This window comes from Gekko japonicus, unplaced genomic scaffold, assembly GCF_001447785.1.
Source record: "Gekko japonicus isolate JY-2015 unplaced genomic scaffold, Gekko_japonicus_V1.1 scaffold131, whole genome shotgun sequence".
Classification (NCBI taxonomy): domain Eukaryota; kingdom Metazoa; phylum Chordata; class Lepidosauria; order Squamata; family Gekkonidae; genus Gekko; species Gekko japonicus.
The window spans coordinates 139,804-165,957 of record NW_015167061.1 but is presented as its reverse complement, the minus strand read 5'-3'; the positions used below and the strand labels follow the sequence as shown (position 1 = coordinate 165,957).

The 26,154-nt window shown below is 49.9% G+C and overlaps 2 protein-coding genes across 2 annotated transcripts; both read left to right on the top strand.

Moving 5' to 3' along the window:
• Positions 1 to 3,714: 3,714 nt before the first annotated feature.
• Positions 3,715 to 10,276, top strand: LOC107111571 (C-type natriuretic peptide 1-like). Its single transcript, XM_015412550.1, has 3 exons — positions 3,715 to 3,807; positions 7,261 to 7,572; positions 10,103 to 10,276. The coding sequence occupies exons 1-2, from the start codon at positions 3,715 to 3,717 to the stop codon at positions 7,555 to 7,557; spliced, it is 390 nt and encodes a 129-aa protein (XP_015268036.1). The 3' UTR covers positions 7,558 to 7,572; positions 10,103 to 10,276.
• Positions 7,567 to 25,712, top strand: LOC107111570 (natriuretic peptides B-like). Its single transcript, XM_015412549.1, has 5 exons — positions 7,567 to 7,572; positions 10,103 to 10,117; positions 21,860 to 21,925; positions 23,115 to 23,418; positions 25,687 to 25,712. The coding sequence occupies exons 1-5, from the start codon at positions 7,567 to 7,569 to the stop codon at positions 25,710 to 25,712; spliced, it is 417 nt and encodes a 138-aa protein (XP_015268035.1).
• Positions 25,713 to 26,154: the final 442 nt, after the last annotated feature.

The following is a 26,154-nucleotide window of genomic DNA, read 5'->3' as shown; positions in this document are numbered from 1 at the left end:
TTTAGTCATGCCGGCCACACGACCATGGAGAAATCTTCGGACAGCGTTGGCTCTTCGGCTTGGGAACGGAGATGAGCACCGCCCCCTAGAGTTGGATGCGACTAGCTTTCGAGCAAGGGAAACCTTTACCTTTTACCCTGTCTGTAAGTTTCAACCTTACCTATTTGAAAAAGTTCACCTTGCACACGAAAGCTCATACCTTGAATAAGCCTTTGTTGGTCTTAAAGGCTGCCACTGGACTCTAAATTTGTTTTACTAGATAGCAAAGAGAGGAACGTTTCTCCCCCTTTCCTATTACACAAGGAGCAGCCCGTGAAGGCAAGGGATTCAAGATGGATGAACGAAAAATCTTCTTCAAGCAATGATGACTTAACTTGTGGAATTCACTGCCACTGGAGGTTGTAAGCATAGATGGCTTTAAAAGGGAATTCGACATATTCATGGAGGAAAGGTCCACCATGGGCTACAAGCCCATGATGACTCAAGGGAACCTTCATGTTCGGAGGCAGTCTACTCTGAGCAGCAGGGCTGGAGGCAGCAACGACAGGGGACCCCGTCTGTAGGTCCTTCTGGGAGCAACTGGTCAGCCGCTACACGATACACGATGTTGGATTCCGTGGACCATTGGCCTGATCCAGCATGGCTGCTCTTATGCCTCTTGCAGACCACTCATAGGACACAAACTCTCACCAAATGCTTGGAAGACAAAAAATATCTCCCCTAGACTTACGAAGGGAGCTCTGACTCTCCGCAACTTCTCCCCTGAAACCCTTGTTTGTCGCAAAGGCGCTCCTGGTCTTGAATCGAACCCGAGGCCCCTAAAATGTATTTATTTATTTATTTTATTTCATTTATACCCCACCCTCCCCGCACGTAGAAGAAGAGATTGGATTTTTACCCTGCCCTTCACTTGGAGTCTCAGAGCGGCTTACAAACTCCTTTCCCTTCCCCTCCCCACAACAGACACCCTTTGAGGTGGGTGGGGCTGAGAGAACTCTGACACAAACTGTTCTTTTTCAAGGACAGCTGTGCCAGAGCTTGTGACTGACCCAAGGTCACATCAGCAGGTGCAAGTGGAGGAGTGGGGAATCAAACCCAGTTCTCCCAGATTAGAGTCCACACACTAACCACTACACCAAACTGGCACCAAGCAGGTCGGGAAGAGTCTGCATACTTAACCACTACACCAAACGCAGGCTCAGGGTGGCTTACAAAACACAAAAATGTGATACAATACCACAGATTTAAAAACAGTTAAGGCACACAGTGCAATAAAATACAAGTTAAAACCATTTCACACAAGTGGACAACTCACAGGATCCAGCGCGATTAACAAGCTCACTCCCTATTGTACATCACATTGGGGTCCCCGAGGAGGAGGCCGTGAGCCACGATGTCCAGGTGGCCAGTCAGCCCAACCCGGCGGTACTGCTCTGCACTCGCACGTTGGTGGAAATGGCGGCGGCGGCTCCTACACGAAAGCCTGGCGGAAGAGCTCCGTCTTGCAGGCCCTGCGGAACTGTAAAAGGTCCCGCAGGGCCCTGATCTCCTCGGGGAGCTCATTCCACCAGGTAGGAGCCGCCACCGAAAAGGACCTGGCCCTTGTGGCAACACGTCTGGCCTCCTTAGGGCCCGGGGTCACTAGGCGGTGTTGTGACCCCGACCGAAGTGCTCTTTGGGGCCTGTGTGGGGAAAGGCGGTCCCTCAGGTATGCCGGACCCTCAGCAGAGCTCATGACAATCAGAGCTGCCACAGGGAGGGAGTTCCACGAGTGAGGTCCCACTGCTGATTATTGCTGGGAGCCGGCCTGCAAGATTGCCAGGTGGAACTAGCAGAGTCGCACGTGGAGGCGGGTGGGCAATGCCGGGCAGAGGCCAGTGGGGCAGTTGTTTTGCTGAAGGAGCAGAAAGGGATCTTGGGGCCCCTTACGGGCCACCCGACTCCTTGAAGCAGAAGCCTTGAGCCTGCTTGGCCTACAGCACAAAGGGAATTCCGTTTCTCTGGAAAGCACGATACATGATTGCACGTGGCCCTATAGAAATAAACCACACGACAGAGCTGGTTCTTCCCTATTGTTCCCAGGGCCGTGGCTGGGATTTCTCGCTTTGCGGGCAAATTTATTTCTTGTGGGGCACACACGCACACGTACGCACACACTTCAGCCAGAATAAAGAATGCATCCTCTGTTCCCAAACAGTTTAGCATGGTGTGGGAATGTTGTGGGGCGTGCCAGCCCCAAGAGAGAGAGGGGGGGGCGCAAAAAATAAAATAAAATATGTTGTCGAAGGCTTTCACGGCCGGAGATCATTAGCTGTTGTAGCTTTTATGGGTTGTCTGGCCGTGGTTGACACAGAGAGAACCTCGTCTTTCTTGACACACAGAGAACTCCTTCTTTCTGTGTCATACCTCTGAGGGTGCCAGTCACAGCTACTTGTGAAACGTCAGGTCTTACAATGCCAAGACCGATGTTCCCTCTAAGCTGTGGAGCCCTGTGAGCAAAAATTCTACTTTGTGAGCTACCAGCATTAAAGTTGTGAGCAGGTGAATTGGCTACTGAATAACTTAGTTTGCTCTGGAATCATCCTTCCTGAGCTAAACAAAAATGTGTGAGCCGGAGGCTAAAAAACTGTGAGCTAGCTCACACTAACTCAGCTTAGAGGGAACACTGGCCAAGACCACAGCCACACAACCCGGAAAATCTACAACAACTAATAAAATTAAAAATGGGAAGTTGGGAAGGCCTGAGCTGGATGGGAAGTCAGGGGGCCGATGGTTCCCCTCCCTCACCTGTCTTTTTGCTAAGGACGGGAGTCGGAGCCTCCCTGGGCCAACCAGCTGCCCCCATCTCTGCCACCCTTACAGCCAGTCGGTTTGCGAGTGGCCACGACAGAGAAGACCTGAGCCTCTTTCCTTCTTTCCCCCTCACGGCAACATTTCCCCGAGAGTTCCGTTTTTATTTATTTTAATTTTATTTATTTATTTAGGCATTTTTACCCCACCCTCCCCGCGAGCAGGCTCAGGGCGGCTTACAAGGGGCATAAGCCCATACATAAAACCAGATAAAACAATAAAATCAGGAATAATAACAATAAGAATAATAAAGTGCTTTCTGTAAACAAGATGGTCTTTGAGTGGTTTTGATGGCGTCAGTCATTTCCTTAGATCCTTCCCTTGGGGTGAGACTCTCCAGTAGATAGTTCAAGCCAATCCCCCAATGTCAGTGCCATACAATTCATGGCGGAATTTCCAAGGGCGTTTTTTGTTTCTTCCCTTCAGATGGATTCTGCAAGGCAGTTAAGCAGCTGAGAACTCCCTGAAACCGACAGCTCCAGGGAGCGCCAGGCAAGTGAGCCAAGGCAATTTCCAGACCGAGAGCATGAGAAACACCACCAGCCCCTGCCAAGACAGAAACTGCTCTTTTCATGCCCAGCCAGAGCTGAGCGCAAAAAAAAATTTCCACCTGCGGAGAGCGAGAGCGAGAGTGCGAACGTTAGCAGAGATGCTCAATTAATTCCTCCTCTTCTGCGACAAAAGGATGAAGACCCCCTTGAACCAATCCTTGGGCTTCTACCAGGAGTTTGGGGGTGGACTGGGGAGGGGTCAAGGGAGATATAAAAAGCTGGGAGAAGTCACTGCCTGTTCACCTCGCCTCCGGAACAGCTTGAAAAAAGGTCCCCCCTGCCCCCCCTTGCCTGCAGCAGACGGGCGACAACGATGAACCCCAAACTCATCTGCTCCGGCTGGCTTCTGCTGATTCTGCTCTTGACGCACGACCAAGGAAGGGCCAAACCGATGACCAACATCCAGGTAAGAGACCCCACATCTGGGTTCCCACGAGAAGACAGAGGCACCCTTTGGAATGTGGAGAGTGACCCAGTTCTATTCACAGTGTTACAGAGGGTAGCTGATGGGAGGAAAAGGCTCAGTTAGAAACAGCAGACAGGCGACAACAATGAACCCCAAACTCATCTGCTCCGGCTGGCTTCTGCTGATTCTGCTCTTGATGCACGACCAAGGAAGGGCCAAACCGATGACCAACATCCAGGTAAGAGACCCCACATCTGGGTTCCCACGAGAAGACAGAGGCACCCTTTGGAATGTAGAGAGTGACCCAGTTCTACTCAGTTTTATGGAGGATAGCTGACGGGAGGGAAAGGCTCAGTTAGAACTGTGGGGTTGGAGGAGAGTTTTAGGGAGACGGTGGAAAGCCAAAAAGACAAATGAGAGGGTTCTGGATCAAACCGAGCCTGCGCTCTCCCTAGAAGCGAAAATGACCAAACGGAGGCTATCCTACTTTGGTCAGATAATGAGAAGACGAGAGTCACTGGGAAAGACAATAAGGCTGAGGAAGGTAGAAGGCAGCAGGTAGAGGAAGGCCCAACAAGGGATGGATTGGGTCAAGCAAAGAAGCCACAAAGAAGCCCTCAGTTTGCAAGGCTGCTAACGAGAGGACATTTTGGAAGTCGTTAACTCATAGGGCTGCCATAAGTCTGAAGCAGCTTGACGGCACTTAACACACACACACACACACAGTAGGAAGTGCACCTAGAGATTCTCTAGTCCATCCTCCTGCCCAATGCTCCCCCTAAGCTGCGGAGTCTCACGAGCAAATAACAGAACTACGGCTTGCCCAAGGCCATCCAGCCAGGTGCAAGTGGAGGGGTGGGGGAATCAAACCCCATTCTCCCAGATTAAAGTCAGCTCACTTAACCACTACACCAAACTGGCTCTCTCCTAGTCCTGCCTTTTGGAATGAGAGAGAAAAAATCCGCTCTGTCTTCTCATCCTGATGTCCTGTTTCTTACTTGGACAAAACGGAGGAGCGAGAGGGATGTTCCAGGGGACAGTTTGGCTGGGGGGGGGGGACAAGGATGGAAATGGGCCAGATAGCTGGGCTCTTTGGGGGGGTGGCGGCTACTCTCTTCCACCTGACCCAGCCCATTTCATCTGGGAGAATTCCCAGCAAAAATTCTACTGTGTGAGCTCCTGGCCTTAAAGTTGTGAGCGAGCGATTTGGCTGCTGCATCAATTAGTTTGTTCTGGAGCCCTCCTTCCTGAGCAGAGACAAAAATGTACGAGCCGGATGCTAAAAAACTGTGAGTTAGCTCGCATTAACTCAGCGTAGAAGGACCACTGTGAGTCCTGCCCCAGGCAGGAGTGTGCAGCTATAGTACCCCTGACAGATGGCTACCCTGTCTCTGCCTCGAGTCCTCCGGTGAAGGAAAGTCGTCCTCCTCCTCCTGAGGCAGGCTGTTCCATTGCTGAACAGAGTCTTACCTCCCAGAAGGCTGATTCAGGAGGGTAGCTGGGGTAAGTCTTCCCTCTAAGCTGAGTCAGTGTGAGCCAGCTCACAGCTTTTTAGCCTCTGGCTCACACATTTTTGTCTCCGCTCAGGAAGGAGGGCTCCAGAGCAAACTGATGGATGCAGCAGCCAAATCACTCGCTCACAACTTTAATGCCGGGTAGCTCACAAAGTAGAATTTTTGCTCACAGGACTCCATAACTTAGAGGGAGCATTGGTCCCAAGGTTGTTCATTCTGCATCTGGAGCACTCATTCCAGTCCCTGGTACCAGTGTTCCCTCTAAGCTGAGTTAGTGTGAGCAAGCTCACAGTTTTTTAGCCTCCGGCTCACACATTTTTGTCTCAGCTCAGGAAGGAGGGCTCCGGAGCAAAGTAATTAATGCAGCAGCCAAATCGCTCGCCAACGACTTTCATGCCAGTCGCTTTGCTCACAAGACTCCACAGCTTAGAGGGAGAGGGAACTCGGGCTGCAGTAGAAGAGCCAGGATTCGAATCCAGGGGCACCTTCGAGACCAACAAGTTTTCCGAACTCAGAGCTTTCGAGAGTCAAAGCTCCCTTCGTTGGAATCTCGTTGGTCTCTGAGGTGTGCTCCTGGTTTTCCCCATCTACCTCCAGGAAGTTTCCCTGAATATCCAGCTCAGACCCACTCCCTTGCGATTCCATCCTGTACATTATATGATGTAATTTGGTTTTACCAATATATGTGGCCCTCTGTTATTCTTGTTATATAAATTTACTCTTTTTGCATGACTTTTTGAGCACTTGTGGTCTGCGTTATTTGTACAGTGCTTGCTTGCTTTCAGAATTCCCAGAGGTCCAAGACACCTGGATATTGCGGCTTCAGAAAGGAAGTTGCAGCGTGGTTGAATCCTGCAGACCCACCCTGCTAATGGTGGCGCAAGCAGTCCTCCTTTGATGGAAGAAGGCTATGGGAATGGAGCTACGGCCAGGGGTGGCCAAACTTGCTTAACGTAAGAGCCACATAGAATAAACGTCAGATGTTTGAGAGCCACAAGACATGAACAAACATTAAAGGTTTTCCCCCTTGCTCGAAAGCCAGTCAAATCCGACTCTCGGGTTGCGGTGCTCATCTCCGTTTCCAAGCCGGAGAGCCAGCGTTGTCTGAAGACGTTTCCGTGGTCATGTGGCCGGCATGACTAGACGCCGAGGCAGATTTGCTTTTTATTAACATTAAATGAGACTGCCGAAAATAAAAACAAAAAGGGGTAAAAACAGATATTTATAACGATATTTATTTGTCTGCTAATGATCTTTATTTGTCTAAGAGAGAGAGAAAGAGAGAGAGAGGTGGAAAGAATGAATGAAAGCGGTGGAAAGAGAAAGAGAGAAACAAGGAAAGCCAATAGATGGTGGAGGGGGTGAGGAAGAGAAAGGAAGGAAGGAAGGAAGGGAGAAAGAGAGAGAAAGAGAAAGTCAGGTGGAAAGAACACTGGCTATGGAAGGGAAGACTGATCGGGGAAGCACGCCTCCCCTTTGCTAGATCAACAATAGACCAAACTCTCCAATATAGTCGGTAAGTAGTGTGAACTTCTTGAAGAAGAGCTATCGAAACGAAGATCAAAATTCAGGGTCTTCGTCTTTGTCTGTGTACCATTTATGGCTCCGGCTCAGAAGGAAGGGGGGGAGAAATAATAGAGAAGAGCTTTCTCAACAGCTGTTATCCATGAGGGCTCAGTGGAACCTCCACATTCAGGGGCAGTATACCTCCAAGCACCAGTTGATAGGGGAAGGCAATGACAGGACCCTAGCCCTGACTGTGGTTGGCCACTGTGGGAGACAGGATGTAGTCGAAGTGGTCAGTACCCAGACTGCACCAAGAAATCCAGAATTCCATTACCTGCCTAAAAGATGCAAATGGCCCGCAATTAGCATGCCATGATGGAAATTAACCCAGCGGGCTTTCCTTCCTCCGCCTCTCTCTCTCTCTGTCTTTCAGGCCTTGTCCAAACTGTTAGAAGAGGACCTAGAGCAACCCCTGGGGTCTGAGGAAACAGAACAGGAGCAGGATGAGACCCTCCTCACAGGGGCCATGGAGCAACAAGACACTCCCCTCCCCTGGTCCAGAAACCCCCTGGAGGGGGTCCCCATTTCGGAAAGCGCCCTCCAGCGGCTCTTCAGCGATCTTCTGGGCTCCTCGCGGAGCTACCGGGGCAGAAGCAAAAAGGGCGTCTCGAGGGGCTGCTTTGGCGTCAAGCTGGACCGAATTGGAGCCCTGAGCGGGCTGGGATGCTGAACTGTCAGGATGACGGTAAGACAGAGACACACCGGGTGCCCTCCATGCATGCTACCACAGATGACGCTTTGCACAAATGTGAAATCCAGTCCATCTAACGCTGCAAACTCCCCCCAATGAAAGCAGTTTTGTGCCGGAATACGGAAGTTCACTGTAGAGCAACGATTTCCGAAATGGTCTGCTGTGAGGAAAATTCTCCCAGGCCACAGAAAGGCTCTGGTCTCTGCATGATTCCCTGGTGGCCTCTGCCTAATTAGCCTCTGCAGTGGTGGGGTGCAAATTATGTGTGGTAAGGTCACTGCTGACTTAATGGAAACCCCTCTGAATTAATGACCTCCAAAACATCCTTATTGTCAGTAGCCTTGCTCAGGCCTCAGTGATGGGGTGGCGGATGGGTAATTCTGCTATGCAACAGCATTGAACAATCCAACCAGTCCAGTAGGGTTACCTGTGTCCAGGGAGGCTGCTTGTTGAACCTCTGTGCTTCTGGCCGGAACAGTGACTCATGCAGAGCCACAAAGGAGGAGCTCCTCAGTGGGTGAACGATTCTCACTCGTACGCACCGTAACACAAACCTGTCCAGGCACAGGAGTGAAGTACGTCCCATTGTTTCAATTCAGCTATAGCCAGCCGCTGTTCTAAAATGATTGACCTGGGTCAGTTAATTCATACATGGTTTCATTACTTAATTCAGAATTGTGATTTTTTTTATCTTGTCCTGAGAGGTGGTAATAGAAGATGGGGTATAATGGCGGGGCGGGGATACAACCGGCAAGGGATGAAAAACCAGTTCATGAACCAATGTTGTCTTGAGCCCAAACTTTCACCCTACTCGGGTTTCACAGAAGCCAACAGGACTTCAGTTAGCCAGGACTGTCCTCAGTGGGTGAACGATTCTCACTCGTACGCACCGTAACACAAACCTGTCCAGGCACAGGAGTGAAGTACGTCCCATTGTTTCAATTCAGCTATAGCCAGCCGCTGTTCTAAAATGATTGACCTGGGTCAGTTAATTCATACACGGTTTCATTTCTTAATTCAGAAGTGTGATTTTTTAATCTTGTCTTGAGAGGTGGTAATAGAAGATAGGGTATAATGGTGGGGTAGGGATAAAAGAAACGACAAGGGATGAAAAACCCGTTCATGAACCAACATTGGCTTGAGCCCAAACTTACAGAAGCCAACGGGACTTCAGTTAGCCAGGACTAACTCAACCCTTTCAACTGAACTTTATCACAACTCTGAACTGGGGACTAGCGAAAGCCTTTAAAAAAACCCACCTCTTCGGCTTAGAAACGGAGATGAGCACCGCAACCCTAGAGTCGGATTTGACTGGCTTTCGAGCAAGGGACACCTTTACCTTTACCAACCATACACTGCAGAAGCTAGGTAAAGGTTTCCCTTCCTTGAAAGCCAGTCGAATCCGACCCTAGGGATTCGTTTCCAAGCTGAAGAGCCAGCGCTGTCCGAAGACATTTCCATGGTCATGTGGCCGGCATGACTAGACGCCAAGGCGCACGGAACACTGTGACCTTCCCACTGAAGCGGTACCTGTTTATCTACTTGCAATTTCTTGCTTTTGAACTGCTAGGTTGGCAGGAGCTGGGGCCAGAGACGGGAGCTCACTCCTTCACACGGCACTCAAGTCTCGAACTGCCAAGCTACAGACCTTCTGGTCTGCAGTTCAGCATCTTAACCACTTAAGCCACCACAGCCCTTGTAGAAGCAGGTTCAAATCCTCAGTAATCCATGAAGCTCACTTGGTAACCTTGGGACAGTCAAACTCACCTACCTTGCAAGGTTGTTGTGAGGGGGAAAGGGAAGGTGGGGAGCATCACATACACCACCCTGAGCTCCCTGGAAGAAAGGTGGAATAAAAATGTATTCATAAATAAAATGACAAATAAGTTTGCATGTAAGTTAAGCCCTTAGTTTGAAAAACAAAGTTCCTTCTCTTCGGTCTTTATTGGTGTACAAGTGTCTCCAGCAGATATCACCTTAGAAGATGCTCTCCTTCCTGGGTGAAGGGGTCATTTGCCATCTGCAAATATATATGTAGGTTTGGTGCAGTGGTTAGGAGCACGGACTCTAACCTGGGAGAACCGGGTTTGATTCCCCACTTCTCCACATGCAGCTGCTGGGTGACCTTGGGCAAGCCACAGTTCTCTCAGAGCTGTTCTCTAAAGACCAGTTCTCTCAGAGCTCTCTCAGCCCCACCTACCTCACAGGATGTCTGTTGTGGGGAAGGGAAGGGAAAGGAGATTGTAAACCTCTCTTCCGGGTATAAATCCAATCTCCCTCCTCCTCTGGTAGGTAGTTTCAGGGGGTAACCATCCCTTCGTCAGACACAGCAGAATATGTTTTTAAAATCTGCAAACCCATTAGCCAAGGACACCTTGTTGGTCTACCAGAATGCTTCCCCCCAATTAATCTCAGAAGTCACTCCACGAAATGTTGCAGCCCTGTACAGTTTTGCCCCCACAACCATTCCGAGGCAAGAATTTCAGGACGCAGAAAGTTAATTTTGCTTTGCTTCCCCCTGCAGGCTGCGGCGCCCCAGGTGAGACCCTCAACCCTGGTCCCGCCAGACTCCTCATTCAACCGCTGCAAACAAAGCCACATCAAGCAAAACCTCTGAATCTAACTGCAGCCCAAATACCGCTGGACCTTCGCGGGCTCATTCACACGCGCCTGACAAATAAAAAGTCCTTTTTTCATACAACCCACACTTAACAAATCGAATTTGGAACAGGGCAGATGGCTTCTTGCTTAAACAAGGAGTTGGCAAAGTTCTTGGGAAGTCCACACACCTGTTAGTTGTGACAGATCAACGGAGCCTCCATGTACCGAGGCAGTGTACCTCCGAATGCAGGATACTGGGAGTGGACAATAGCAGAAGGCTATCTCCATCTCCTTCCACTTGCAAGGCTCCTAGGAGCATCTGGGAGGCCACAGTTGGATGCAGAGTGCTGCATTAGACCAGGGCTCCCCAACCTTTCTGAGCCTGTGGGCAAATTTGGAATTCTGACATAGCATGGGGGGGGGGGCTGCAGCAACAAGATGGCTGCCACGGGAGGCGGAGCCAACCGCAAAATGATTGCCACGGTTTAACTTCAGCAACACAGTGCAGAGAGCCAGGTTGGTGTAGTACTTAGGAGCGGCGGACTCTAATCTGGGAATACCAGGTTTGATTCCCCACTCCTCCACATACAGCTGCTGGTGTGACCTTGGGCCAGTCGCTGTTCTCTCAAGGGCAGTTCTCGAGAGAGCTCTCTCAGCCCCACCTACCTCCCAGGGTGTCTGTTGTGGGGAGGGGAAGGGAAAGGAGAGTGTAAGCTGCTCGTAGACTCCTTTGGGTAGTGAAGGGCGGGGTATGAATCCAATCTCCTCCTCCTCCTCCGCCTCCTCCTTCCTCTTCAAAGCAACATTTTAAAAAATCTGCAAAGCCAATAAGATCTCCAGTAGCCAATCAGAAACTTTGCTGGCCAAATCCCTATCTGGCTCACCTAGTTCCTAAAAACACCTGGCGGGCACCAGAAAAAGTGGGTGGGTACCATTGTGCCCATGGTCGCCATGTTTGGGACCCTGGATTAGCTCAACCTTGGTGTCATCTAGTCCTAGTTGGGGTTTTTTTTAAGTAACAACTCACACGTGTGAATGAGCCCGCAGCACAGATTACAGGGGGAAAATACTCATGTCACCTCAATATTATTCAGCACCAGACATCAAACACTGAGAGACCCAGAGGGATCAAGGGACGCACGGGCATGCAGCCACCGACTCCGTGGAACAGGCCACTGATTCCCCGCCCCTTCCCTTATTTGTATGGATGCATTAATTTATGAGAAAATCATGTCCGTTTTCATTCTGTGTGTCCCGTTTATGTGCAATTGGCCGTTTGTGCAAATCACTCCATGGTGAAGATTATGGAATAAATTGGTTTTCACAATTTGTCCAATTACATTTCCAGATTTGTACTGTGTGTTCTTTTGGAGGTGTGTGTGGGGGGAGTACTTGTCTGTTCGCTTTTAGTCCAACTACTGCTAGGACAGTCTTCAAACAGATTAGAGTCCGCCACTCTTAACCACTTCACCAAACCGGCTCTCACTACACCAAACTAACCACTACACCAAACCGGCTCTCAAATGCTAGAAGGAAATTCTAGCTAGAAGGAAAGGCCTATCTGGGGTTCAGAAGAAAGCAAAACAACTCTCTGCTGCAGAGCTCATTGCTATTACAGAAGTTCGGGGAGAGGGCAACCAGGATGGTGAGAGCTCTGGAATCCAAGTCTTACGAGGAACGGCTGAAAGAGTTGGGGATGTTTAGCCTGGGAAAGAGAAGGCTTAGAGGGGACAGGATTGCAGTCTTCAAGTATCTGAAGGGCTGTCATGTAGAAGATGGAGCAGATCTATTATCTGTTGCTCCAGATTGCAAGACTAGATCTAATGGGTGGAAATTACAAGGGAGTCGATACCGGCTAAATATCAGGAGAAACTTCTTAACTGTCAGAGTGGTTGAGCAGTGGAACAGACTGCCTCAGGAGGTGGTGGATGCTCCTTCGCTGGACGTTTTCAAGCGGAGGATGGACTACCATCTTTCGGGTCTGTTGCAGGGCTATCTTTCGGCTATGCTCCTGCAGAGTGCAGGGGGTTGGACTAGATGACCTGCAAGGTCCCTTCCAGCTCTAACATTCTATGATTCTATGACTTTTTATCCTGCCTTCCTGCCTTGGAACTCACGATGCTCTACGGGGTGGGGTGGGGGGTAGACAAGCAGGCCTCCCCATCAACTTCAGCCTGGCGCTTAGGGTTGCCAGGGGGTGGCTGGAGATCTCTTGGGATTACAAGTGATCTCCAGTGGAGAGAGAGATCAGTTCACCTGGAGGAAATGGCCACTTTGATCTGGTGATGTGAACTTTGACTCACGAAAGCTGACACCCTGGAACATTGGGTTTGTCTCCAAGGGGCTCCTGGGCCCGAACGTTGAGAAGGCCCTTGGCTCCGTAACCTCCCACCCCATTTCAGAAGTGAAGGGGGGGCACCCAGAGAAGGCCCCCCTCCCAATGACCTCAGCAGACAGGCAAATGAACACAACGCAAAGTTAAAACATTAACAGCATGACACACACAGAGCCGGCACAAACGAAAAAGAAACTGCTGCCAGCAACAAAATGAAGCAACACAACCAAGGCAGCAAAATGCAAAACCATGGTTAGAACAATAAAAGAGGCTGTGAGCCAGTTTGGTGTCGTGGTTAAGTGCGCGGACTCTAATCTGGGAGAATTGGATTTGATTCCCCAGTCCTCCACTTACAGCTGCTGGATGACCTTGGGCAAGCCGTAGTTCTGATAAGAGCTGTCCTTGAAAAAGAGCCGTTTCTGTCAGATCTCTCTCAGCCCCACCTCCCTCACAGGGTGTCTATTGTGGGGAGGGGGAGGGAAAGGAGTTTGTAAGCCGCTCTGAGACTCCCTTGGGTAGTGAAGGGCGAGGTATAAATCCAATCTCTTCTTCTCTTCTCTTCTTCTTCTCTAAGAACTGCAGCCGCCCCCGCCCCCATGGCTAAATCTGTTTCAGCATATAAATGCCCTCTGTTCAATCCCTTTCAGCTCTTTTTGAGAGCCAGTTTGATGTAGTGGTTAGAAGCACGGACCGTAATCTGGGAGACCCGGGTTTGATTCCCCACTCCTCCTCCACACGCAGCTGCTGGTGCGTGCTTGGGTCAGTCACAAGTTCTCTCAGAGCTGTTCTCTCAAGAGCAGTCCTTGAAAGAGCTCTCTCAGCCCCACCTCCCTCACAGGGTGTCTGTTGTGGGGAGGGGGAAAGGAGATTGTAAGCCGCTCTGAGACTCCGAGTGAAGGGTGGGGTATAAATCCAATCTCCTCCTCCTCCTCTTCTTCTTTTGGCCAGTCTAGAGGGAAGGAGGTGGCCGGACATAGTTCCTAGGGCAGGGAATGCAATCTAGGGGGAGGCACAACTGGAAAAGCCCCACCCTGGGTAGGTTAGCCCGAAGGGGAGAAGGGGGACCCTGAGGAAAAGGTCTCTTGAATGGCAGGCTACCCGGAGATCTCTTGCTTTTACAATTGGTCTTCAGATGGCCAAGCTCAGTTCCTCTGGAGAAAACGGAGGGTGGACTCTATTGCTTTCTACCCTGCTGAGGTCCTGCCCCTCCCTAAACCCCACCCTCTCAAGGCTCCACCCCCAAAATCTCCAGGTATTTCCCAACTGAGAGCTGGCAACCCTATTGAACAGAGACCTCACCCTGTCTGGACCTCGAAGCCCCACAGCCCGGGGAAGGCAGGCTTTCGGTTCTAAGAAGCAGATGGATAAAACGATAACAGGTAAAGGTTTCCCTTTCTTGAAAGCCAGTCGAATCCGACTCTAGGGAGCGGTGCTCATCTCCATTTCCGAGCTGAAGAGCCAGCGCTGTCTGAAGATGTTTCCGTGGCCATGTGGCTGGCATGACTAGACGCCGAGGCACACAGGACACTGTGACCTTCCCACCGAAGTGGTACCTATTTATCTACTCGCAATTTCTTGCCTTCGAACTTCTAGGTTGGCAGGAGTTGGGGCCCGAGACGGGAGCTCACGCCATAATGCAGCACTCAGGTCTCGAACTGCTGAGCTACCAACCTTCCGGTCTGCGGCTCAGCGTCTTAAACTCTGAGCCACCGTGGCCCCACAAAACGATAACAAACCTTCTGTAAAACAGCGATTGTTAAAGCCACCTGCAGGGCAGTGAAGCATATGAAGCTGCCTGGTACCGACTCCAACCTCTGGTCTATCCAGCTGGGTCTGGTCCCTTGACAGGGCCGAGGGCTCTCCGGGGGTCTCCCCACATGTCCCTTCCTAGACCTTTCCAAGCGGAGAGGTCAGAGACTGAACTGGGAACCTTTGGCAGGCCAAGGGTGGGCACACGGCCCCTTTCCTTCAAATTAAACTCGGCCCCAACCAATGTTCCCTCTAAGCTGTGGAGTCTCTTGAGCAAAAATTCTACTTTGTGAGCCACTGGCATTAAAGTTGGGAGCAAGCGATTGGGCTGCTGCATAAATTAGTTTGCTCTGGAGCCATCCTTCCCGAGCTAAGACAAAAATGTGTGAGCCGGAGGCTAAAGAACTGTGAGCTAGCTCACACAAACTCAGCTTAGAGGGAACACTGGCCCCAACAAGCCAGGTGGTTGTTTGGGGCACATCTAAACATACTGTGCTGTGGGAAAGATGAAGAGAAACAAATACTGACAGGGGACGGTGCCCCGTGATGCGGTGTGGGTGACAGGGAGAGCTGAAATATTGTCTCTTCGTGCATCAGTCAAGTCAGAGGGTGTGCTATTGCGGCAAAAGACCAGCCGCATAGCTTCCCCCTCAACCCCACAGCTCAAGCTCTGCAGGGACAGCCGCTCGACACACCAGCAAAGACGATCTGACACCCACCGTCATCCAGAATGTCTCCAAGACACCATGAAAGTTTGCAAACAGGCGAAAAGCCGAGCTTTTCCTCGCCCCACAAAAGTGGAAGTTACTTATGACAGGAGCTGCTCCCAAGCGACTGTTGTGTTGCCATGTGCTTTAACAATCTCTTGCTTTTAATTGGAAAAGCTCTTGTAATTAGTGTTTGGCTCCACGCTCATCACCACCCTGAAACATCTCACCAGTGACCCCAAAGCTCTTTGCGGGAAGGGCCAGAGGCAGACATAACGAGGGAAGGAGGAATGAATATCCGGAAGGCAAATTATTCCCGTTTGACAGCCGAAGAGGCTGCAGCCGGGGAGGCAGCTGAGGACTAGCAACCAGTGTTCCCTCTAAGCTGAGTGAGTGTGAGCCAGCTCCGTTTTTTAGCCTCTGGCTCACAGATTTTTCTCTTCGCTCAGGAAGGAGGGCTCCAGAGCAAACTGATTGATGCAGCAGCCAAACCGCTCGCTCGCAACTTTAATGCCAGGAGCTCACAAAGTGGAACTTTTTGCTCACAAGACTCCATGTGTTGGAATTGCAAGTTGCTTACACTTCAGTCATTACAGAGATAAATGTTGTTTGTTAGGAAACAGGATGTTACGTCAACGGCGGGAAAGTTTGTGGGAGTTGTTTACCCTAATGAAGTGACCTGTAACCTTTGTATTGGTCAACTAACATCGTGTTTGTAGAAATGCTTTGATCTAGCATTAATGTATTCACAAGTTTATGGCCCTTTGTGCGAACCAGAGAGGCAGTTCTCTTCTAGAAGTCAAGACAGATAGAAAGATGTAGCTGTTAGCATATATTACTGAGAGTAACTGCAAGTATGTAACTTTTTATTTTATTTCTTTTATCCAAAGTACCCTACCCATGTTTTATTTTGTTTTTATAGTAAAGATATTTTTCTTTTACTAAGGGTGGCTCTTGTGTTTGCAATACGACCACCGACCCTGAATCAAAGAATCCCAACAGGGAGCATTGCTAGCAACTTGTCCAAAGTCACGCAGGGGCTTGACACACAGCACAAATCCGTCGGCCCAGCCTTTAAGTTACGAACAACTGGAACCCATGGCCTAAGGAAACGGAAGTGGGGCGCATGAAGAAAATCCACACGCGTTTCCCTGTTTTGCAGAATTAAGTTCTGCGTTTCGTAGCTGCATGGAACTCCTGGTCACTGGTGACCGGGGACTGGGTTCCGGCCTGCCGAGAGTTCGGCAGCAGTGTCCATGCAATTTAAAATTTATCTTTGCAACCACAGGAGCTAGAAGCTGGTGAGGTTTTTACAAGTGAAAGCTGAGATTCTCAAAAAGCTGAACCCCTCCTCTGATAACAAAGCCCCAGAGCCCCCCAAAATGGCCCATTGTCCCAAAGAGGGAGCGCAAATATTTCACTAGGTAGAACAAAGTTAGAGTCCAACGGCACCTTTAAGACCAACAAAGCTTTATTCAAGGTGTGAGCTTTCGTGGCACACGAAAGCTCACACCTTGAATAAAGCTTTGTTGGTCTTAAAGGTGCCGTTGGACTCTAACTTTGTTCTATTGCTTCAGAACAAAACGGCTGCCCACCAGTGTTCCCTCTAAGCTGAGTGAGTGTGAGCTAGCTCATAGTTTTTTTTAGCCTCCGGCTCACACATTTTTGTCTTCGCTCGGGAAGGAGGGCTCCGGAGCAAACTACTTTGTGCAGCAGCCAAATCGCTCGCTCACAACTTTAATGCCAGTGGCTCAGAAGTTAGAATTTTTCTCACAAGACTCCACAGCTTAGAGGGAGCGTGGCTGCCCACCTTGACATATCACTAGCTAGTTGGCGCAAGACTTATCAAGAAGAACATGCGCGCACACACACACTCCCGCTTCCTCCAGGTTCCTAGACCTCTTTGTAAACTCACAAAGAACATGGTGGGTCCCCAACTTTTTTGAGCTGGCGGGCCTATTTAGAATCCTGACATGGTGTGATTGGTGCAGCCCCAAACGGGTGCCGCAGGAGGCGCAGGCGGGCACAGAATGGCTGCCGCACCTTCCCTACAGTCACACAGTGAAGGTCTTTGTGCTGCGGTGGCAGCTGCTGCCAAATCAGCGCTTCAAAAGAGTCTGTACAAGCAATCAGATCTCCAACGGTCAATCAGGAGTCTTGCTGGGCAAAAGCCGCACCAGCACCACCCACCTTCTGAAGATGCTTGGTGGGCTCCAGGGAAAGGGGTGGCAGGCGTTATGGTACCTGAGGTCACCACGTTGTTTTCAACAGAGGCACGAAACACAAGTGCTTAAGTTTTAAAAGAAATATAACTTTACTGCAGAAAAAAACGTAGGACTGGTACTTTGGATAACAGAAATGAAAGATTACGTATTTGCAGCTGACTACATTCTAAGAGCTGTGGTGGCTCAAGTGGTTAAGACGCTGAGCTGCAGACTGGGAGGTCTGTAGGTCGGCAGTTCGAGACCCGAGTGCTGCGTGACGGAGTGAGCTCCCGTCTCTGGCCCCAGCTCCTGCCAACCTAGCAGTTCAAAAGCAAGAAATTGCAAGTAGATAAATAGGAACCATTTCGGTGGGAAGGTCACAGCGTTTCATGCGCCTTGGCGTTTAGTTATGCTGGCCACATGACCATGGAGAAGTCTTCGGGCAGCGCTGGCTCTTCGGCTTGGAAACGGAGATGAGCACCACCCCCTAGAGTCAGATTCGACTGGCTTTCGAGCAAGGGAAACCTTTACCTACATTCTAACGCATCCTATTAGCTACATCACTAACATGGCTCTCTGACTCTCCACTCTGTGTTTCTTGTTGCTTCAGACAATGAGCCGTAAAGCTTGTAGAATACATGAATGCAGAATGCTAGATTAAAGCATTTCTACAAACAAGATGCTAGCTGACCAGTACAGAGGATACAGGTCATTCAATTAGGGTAAACAACTCCCACAAACTTTCCCATGTGTTGACTACATTAGGCAGTGTAACATCCTGTTAACTCCATAATGGCTGAAAGGTAAACAACATGTATTCCAACACTATAGTGTTGGAAAAATTGGCAAAAATACTTAGATATTCAGAGTTTGCAATGGATCTTTGCTTCATTGGAGAGGAGGCATTTCTTTCTGTGTAAAAATCTTTACTTCTAAGGGAAAGGTACACGGGAAAATCTACAAGATAACAGAGACCTAAGGCTACATCTCTACATCTCTACAGCTACAGAACAGACCAACCACACGGTCTCACAACAACAGCAACAACAATGGAGATTCTTCTTACATAAGAACATAAGAGAAGCCAATGCTGGATCAGGCCAATGGCCCATCTAGTCCAGCACTCTGTGTCACACAGTGGCCAAAAATACCAGGGGCCATCAGGAGGTCCACCAGTGGGGCCAGGACACTAGAAGCCCTCCCACTGTTGCCCCCCCCAGCACCAAGAAGACAGAGCATCACCTGCCCCAGCCTGTGAGTTCCTACCTTGACTCCTAGAAGGAAATCACCTGAATACATTAACCAATGATTATGAGTAAACAGACTTAGATTTCCCGGGCTTTCTTCCCATTGGCTCTCTGCCAGGTTTCCCTTCCAGGTCAGTCTAAACAATAGCACACAAGGTAAACAGATTAGCCCTATAATGACTGAATTAGACCTTGCAACACACAAATATTTCCAACATATAGAAGTGCACACCACCATACAGTTGGCTGGCTGGGAGCCATAGGCCCCCTTGAGGGATGTTATCAAATTTGGTGGACACCCCTGATTTGAAACTCCTGCCAACCTAGCAGTTCGAAAGCAAGAAATTGCAAGTAGATAAATAGGTGTTTAGTCATGCCGGCCACATGACCACGGAAACGTCTTCGGACAGCGCTGGCTCTTCGGCTTTGAAACGGAGATGAGCACCGCAACCCTAGAGTCGGATTCGACTGGCTTTCGAGCAAGGGAAACTTTATCTTTACCGTTTACCTGATTTGAAAACCCCAGGTTCTTCTGACACTGGCGGTCCATCCGGGGTCTTTAGCAATGTCACTCCAGCACCAGAGAGGGCAGATAGAAATCCGCCCTTGAGATGAAATCCCAGGTCTTTCTCCTCTCAATTAAAACGTGGGAGAGGATGTATTTCCCCACACATTACAAAAAGGCCCTCCTAATTAAATGCTCCCTACTCGAGCCCTGAACGCTTTGTTTATTCCGATTAGCATATAAATGAGGAAAGCTGGCCTTTGAAGTGAACCTGGGAGGGAGATGAATGGAGAGGAGCTTCCATCAGGGAGGGGTGGGTTGCCGGGCAGGCACTAATTTGTACATGGAAGGCTTCCTCCGGATCCAGTGAGACCAGAAGGGTTTGAATTACACTCACCTCCTTGCTCCGGATTGCTGCGCTGTTTTTTTTCTCTCTCTCTCTCTCTCTCTCTCTCTCTCTCTCTCTCTCATTGTCTTGTTAGCAGTGCCGCAAGCTTCAGATTGTAGCACCTTTAAGACTAACAAACTTAATTGTAGCACAAGCTTTCAAGAAACACCGCTCTCTTAATCAGATACATCTGACAAAGAGAGCTGTGTTTCTCGAAAGCTGGTGCTACAATAAAGTTTGTTTGTCTTAAAGGTGCCACTGGGCTTTTTACTCTTTTGCAGCAACAGTCTAACACAGCTGGCTCCTCTGGATTCAGATTGTAGCTGCACGGAACCAGGTTGGGGAGAGTTTTCAGCGCCTGAATGTGTAAAAATCGTTAACAGCAATAAAGATCCCCTCAGATCATGGGCAGAGGGTCTTTCTCCATGGCTTTCTCTCAGGCTTTTGGGGCCTTCTGGAGGTTCCCAACTTTGGCAGGATTCTCTGTGTTAATTAGAACCTTCCTGCAGAATTCAAAGTAGAGGCAGCCCTCCGGGATGGAGCGGGGTGGGGTGGGGTGGGGGGGAGGACATAAGAACATCAGAAGAGCCCTGCTGGATCAGACCAGTGGTATGTCCCACCCAACATCCTGTTGCACATGGTGGCCAGCCAAGTGCCCTGGAGCTAGTGCTGCCAACCTCCAGGTAAGAACTGGAGACCTCCTGGAATCACAAGTCATCTCCAGGCTAGAGAGATCTGTTCCTCTGGAGAAAATGGCTACTTTGGCGGGTGGGATGTATGGTATTTTAGAGTACCCCTCCCTTTTCTTGACCTCCCTCTCCGCAGGCTCCACCCCCCCAAATCTCCAGGAATTTCCTATCCTGGAGCTGGCAAGCCTATCTGGAGGGTCAACAGACAGGGCATAGAGACTGAGGCCTTCTCCAATGTTGCTTCCTGTCAGCGGGTTTCAAAGGTTTCATGATTCTGAATAAGGAGCTGGGGAATTCTGTTAGCCTTCAAGGCACCACTGGATTCAAATGTAGAGAAGAAAAGAGAAGAAGAGAAAAGATTGGATTTATGCCCTGCCCTTCACTACCCGAGTCTCAGAGTGGCTTACAATCTCCTTTCCCTTCAGCCTCCCCACAACAGACACCCTGCGAAGGAGGTGGGGCTGAGAGAGCTCTGAGAGAACTGCTCTCGAGAGAACAGCTCTGAGAGAACTTGTGACTGACCCAAGGTCACACCAGCAGCTGCAGGTGGAGGAGTGGGGCATCAAACCCGGTTCTCCCAGATTAGAGTCTGCACTCTTAACTACTACACCAAACTAGGCTAGGTAACCTTCCCCAGACTTCAGAATTGGTGGTGGAGGCACCCAGAGAAGGGCAGCCCCCCCCCCATCTGATGACTTTAGCAGACAGACAAATTAATCCAGGAAGAGACAAGTGACCGACTCCCAGACTGCATCTTGATGGTGCCCTTCTAGGGGGGTTTCTAGTTGACCGCTGCTAGAGAAAGGATGCTGGACTTTACATGTGCCTGAGCACAGATCCTGACATACATCTCATACGTCTTCCTGCAGCTGTTATTCATGACTGCTAAATGGAACCTCCACATTCCAAGGCAGTATATCTCTCTGAGGATGAAATGGTGGAGATGCTTCTGGGGAAGCCAGCTGTCTCTCCCTGCCCTGCCTGTGGGTGCCTTAAAAGCATGCCAGATCACTGCTTGGCCTCCGGGATGCGAGAACAGCACACTGCCACAAGTCTAGCTTTGCAATTGCCCCCCTCCCACACACACACATACACCTCCCAGCCTGACCTTCCAAGACCAGAAGCAAAACCACCTCCCAGGCAGACTTGGTGCCAAGAACCTCAGAAGGACGGAGGGACGAACTGAGCAGAGCTGCTGTTGGCATGAGAGAACCACTACAGTTTTCATGACACCTCCCCCCCCAAGAAATCAACCCCCCAGGGCTCGAGTCTGGCCTGCCGGTGGGCCTAAAGTGGCAGAGCCTTCAGACAAGCCGCTTCCCGCACTCCAGGGCTGCAGCTCCATCCATCACAGCTCGCCTAATGGCGGTAGAGAGTCCGGCACGCACAAGAGGGGTCTCATCTGTAAGCGTCTCCAAGCTTGAAACACACGGAGGAGTGGGGGGGGCAGGAGGACTTCAAAAAAATCTTGCACGGGCAGCTCATGGCTGTTACATCTAATGGAAGTCAAACAGCTCCAGAAAAAGAGAGAGCGAGAGAGAGAGACTGTAATTGCTTCATTAAAAAGGGAGGGGGGGAGAAAGACAGAGGCCATTTTCAAAGGCCTGACCTCTTGGCGCCGCTAGTTGGAACCAGTTTCCTTATCAGGCCTTGGTGGTCAGACTTGGCTTACTGGGGTCTGGCCGGCTTGGGGCAGCGAGCGAGCCTCCTCGGAAGGGGCTATAAAGGAACCCCTCTTCCCCGCCGAGAGGCTGTTCCACATCCTGGGCTGAAGACAGCAAGGGAAAGCCGCAGGAGAAGACAGCAAGATGAACGGTGGCGTCACCCTGCTCCCTCTGCTCCTGCTATGCCTGCAGGCCAAGCTGGGCTCGGCTCATCCGGTGACCTGGAGTCCCTCCAGCCAAGAGCTACAGTCCCTGCAGGTAAGGAGGAGACGGAAGTCGCTCAGGAGTGGCTACCCAAGGGACTGGCTTGGCACAGCGGCAGGACAAGAGATGGTGCCCTTTCCTCTTGGCATGTCAACAGGCGAGGAGCAGGAGGTGTTCTAAACCTCTCAGTGGTCCAACAGCTGTCCCTGTATGGATAGAGAAGGGATCCTGGGACTTGGGGGGGGGAGCTGGTCTTCTTGGATCTCCCCCACAAAGGGCACGTGATCAGTGTTCCCTCTAAGCTGAATTAGTGTGAGCTAGCTCACAGTTTTTTAGCCTCTGGCTCACTCACTTTTGTCTTAGCTCAGGAAGGATGGCTCCAGAGCAAACTAATTTATGCAATAACCAAATTGCTCGCTCACAACTTTAATGCCAGGAGCTCACAAAGTAGAATTTTTGCTCAGAAGACTCCACAGCTTAGAGGGAACATTGCACGTGATGGTGCCCTTTGGCGCTTTGGAGGCCCTGGCGTATTTCCACACTCTGGAGCCAGCCCCGGATGGGGTCAGGGGTTCCCAATGCAGACACCATCCCTGCTTTCTCTAAGGGAGTGACAGGGCAGGGAACACACATCTCAGTTTGGACATCTTTGCCCTAGAAGGGCGAGAAGAAAAGAAGCAGAAATTAAAAAATCATTCTTGAGGTTGGGGGGAATTATCAAACAACTTCTCCCCAGTCCAGATTTACATTCACAACTTCCCAGTGGTCATCGTTACCAAAAAAAATAAAAAGCTATAGTCCCCAACTACAGAAACTGTTTGGATTTGGACAGAAAGAGCTCTGTCCGCCAAGATCAAGAGAGGCAAAGAGATGATGCAGGAACACACAACCGTGGCCTCCCAGATATGTATGTCTGCCTGTTTCTGCATACCGAAGGCAATGTTTAATGCACCCGTAGGAGCAGATCTGGGCTCAAAAAGGTTCTGCACCAATAAATCTGTCAGCTTTTCAGGCACCGCAAGACTGTCTGTGTTTTTGGCTGCAAAAGGCCAGCAACAGGAAACTCAGTGCACCGAGAAGAGCAAGAGTCCAGGAGCCCCTTAAAGACTAACAAAATATGTGGCTGGGTAGGAGCTTCCGTGAGTCACGGCTCACTTCTTCAGTACACAGAGAGCAGCTGTCAATGTCCCCCTTTCTGTTAACAGAGGAGGCAATTCTTGTTTATAATTCTCTCCAACTTTAGGACCTCCTTGAGCGGCTGAAGGAGAAGTTCCCGCAAGGGGAAAGGGACTCTCTGGAACTGGCAGCCTTTGACGACGGGGCAGGCCCCGCAGAGGACGGGGCTGACGTGGACCTCGCTGATTTTGAACCCTTCCCCCCCAGCCTGCTCCATCCTCCGGGCCCCCTTCAGCAGGCCGAGGTGGAGGAGCAGTGGAGAAAATTCCTGGCCTCCCCAAAACGGAGGCGACAGTTCTCCGGATGCTTTGGGACCAGACTGGAGCGAATTGGATCCCGGACGGGACTTGGGTGCAACTTCTTCAAAGCCCGTAAGTCTTTTAAAAAAAAAGTTTGGAAGTTAATGCGTGTGCACTGCACATACATTCTACACACTGCGGAACAATAGAGCCGGCCAGTGAACTGTATTCAGCAGGGCAAGCCACAGACAGTTGTAGTGCTCAGATAAGGGAACATCAATGTTTCCAAACATTTAGGAGAGGGGCTGCGGCTCAGTGGAAGAGCCTCTGCTTTGCATGCAGAAGGTCCCAGGCTCACTCCCTGGCATCGCCAGGAGTAGGTGTAGAAAAGAGCGAGAGTCCAGTAGCACCTTAAAGACTAATGAAATGGGTGGTAATGTAAGAGCTTTCTTGAGTCACTGCTCACTTCTTCAGATACAGCTAGAATGTGAGTCCCTCTGTCCAGTTTGGTGTAGTGGCTAAGTGCGCGGACTCTAATCTGGGAGAACCGGGTTCGGTTCCCCACTCCTCCACTTGCACCTTGGGCAAGCCATAGTTACTGGCACAGCTGTTCTTGAAAAAGAGCTGTTTCTGTCAGAGTTCTCTCAGCCCCGCCTACCCCACAGGGTGTACAAGTTGGGGGGGTCAACAGTGGGAGGGCTTCTAATGTCCTGGCCCCACTGCTGGACCTCCTGATGGCACTGGTATTTCTGGCCACTGTGTGACACAGAGTGTTGGACTGGATGGGCCTTTGGCCTGATCCAACATTGGCGTCTCTTATGTTCTTATGTTCTTATGTGTCTGTTGTGCGGAGGGGAAGGGAAAAGAGTAGGTAAACCACTCTAAGACACCTTTGGGTAGTGAAGGGCGGGGTATAAATCCAATCTCTTCTTCTTCTTCTTCTATCTTGGAGAGTGATTTCAGATGCCGAATGACAGTAGCAGACAAACCACAACAGCAGGCGTGATTGGAGGAGGTGTGATATGCAGGGAGGTAGTAGGTGTGGAGAAATCAGTGTTGGTAATGAGACAGGAAATCTAGGTCTCGATTCAGTCCTGGGAGACGCATTGTTTTGAGCTTCGTTACAAGTTGCAGTTCAGCAGTCTCTCCTTCGAATCTCCCTTTGGAATTCCTTCTAGCTCAGCAACTGAATGTCCTGGAAGGTTAAAATGTTCCCCCCACTGTTTTTTGAATGTTGTGGTTTCTGATACCAGACTTATATCCATTACTTCTTTGTCAAAGGGACTAGCCTGTTTGTCCAATGTAGAGGGTTGGAAGGGTGTTGCTGACACATGACAACATAAATCACATTAAAGGATGAGCAGGCGTAGGAACTTGAGATGGCATTTATTTATTTTATGGCTGAGGTTGCTGGGTCCAGTGATGGTGGGAATGACCTCAGCCTGAAACCCTGGAGAACTATTGCCAGTCTGAGCAGTAGACAATACTGACTTTATGGACTGAGGGTCTGACGCAGTATAAAGCAGCTTCATGCATGTATATGTGTTATGTCACAGCTGCACATAACATTTTTAGGCATACTCATCAGCACTGAATGTGTGAAGCAACATTGCTTAGTTCAAGATTTTACGCTAAAACTTGAAATTTGAGACTCTGGTTGCTGTATGAGTTGGGAGAAGACGGATGTTTCTGTTCCACCGAATGCTTATTGGATCAAATTTAAATAGGGGGCAACCAGAGTGAAAAAAAGAGTTGTGCATAAGGTATCTGAGGTCTTGCTCATTTTCCATTTAGCTGGAAAAGCCCAGGGCTTGCATATTCTTAACACCTATCCGCAGGGACAACATCTCTGCTCATAGATCTAAAATATTTGTACACCCACCTTTCTCCGATGCATCCCACGATCCAAGGCAGATAAACAAAATTAAAACAATATCAACAGTCTAATAAAGCAAAAGGTTAAAATAAAAAAACTAAAACAATTTAGCAAGTCCTGGAGAAGATCTTTCTGGCCACAGGGCCCTGGAGAGCTGGTCCAAGAAGGCACTGCTGAGCTAGAGGGTCTGACTTGGCCTCAACAGGGCAGAAAGGGGGCAGCAACTGCTGGGGGTGAATTGCAGTCGGTTTCTGCCAGCGTCCTCCTTGAGGGGGAAAATATGGCGGCTCCATGCAATTGCAAGTTTCCTCTGGACAGAAGCGGAGGCCTGATTTTAGGCAAGCGCTCACCTCCATTACAACGGAGCAGAGGGTCAGTCGCAGCAATTTCCTTCCGAGACTGACTCCCTGCACAAGAACAGAGTCGGGCCATTGCCGGTCTGGATCATGTCCCTTTTAGCAAGCCTATCCTTCCCCCCAAACTGAAATTATCCTCATTGCCTCTCTTTTCCTTTCTTGTTTTAGGTTCTCGGAGAAAACCCAGGAGTTGAAACTGGAAAAGAGTCCACCCTCCCACATTCCCAAAGGCTTTAACCCTTCCAAACACCTTTGATATGGCCTCGGAACGTATTGAAAGGAACTCAGATCCACAGAATCATGTCCTTTTCTGCGCTATGTCATATCTGTGTATTCACGTTGTACGCACTGCTATAGCCGAAAACACTGAAATCTCATCCTACTGGAATGGGGTCTTGGGGTGTATTATCAATAAAGATTTTGTAGAAATTGAGTGGTTTCCTTTGGGGGGGGCTTTAAAAAATAAACCACGTAATGGTAGCTTTATGAGATACGGGTGCCTAAGATCACAGGTGAGTCCAAGCATGGGTTGCTACAGAAGGCCATACATGTATTTTGAAGGAACTACCCGCGTGATGTGGTCTGTGGCAGTGTTCCCTCTAAGCTGAGTCAGTGTGAGCTAGCTCACAGTTTTTT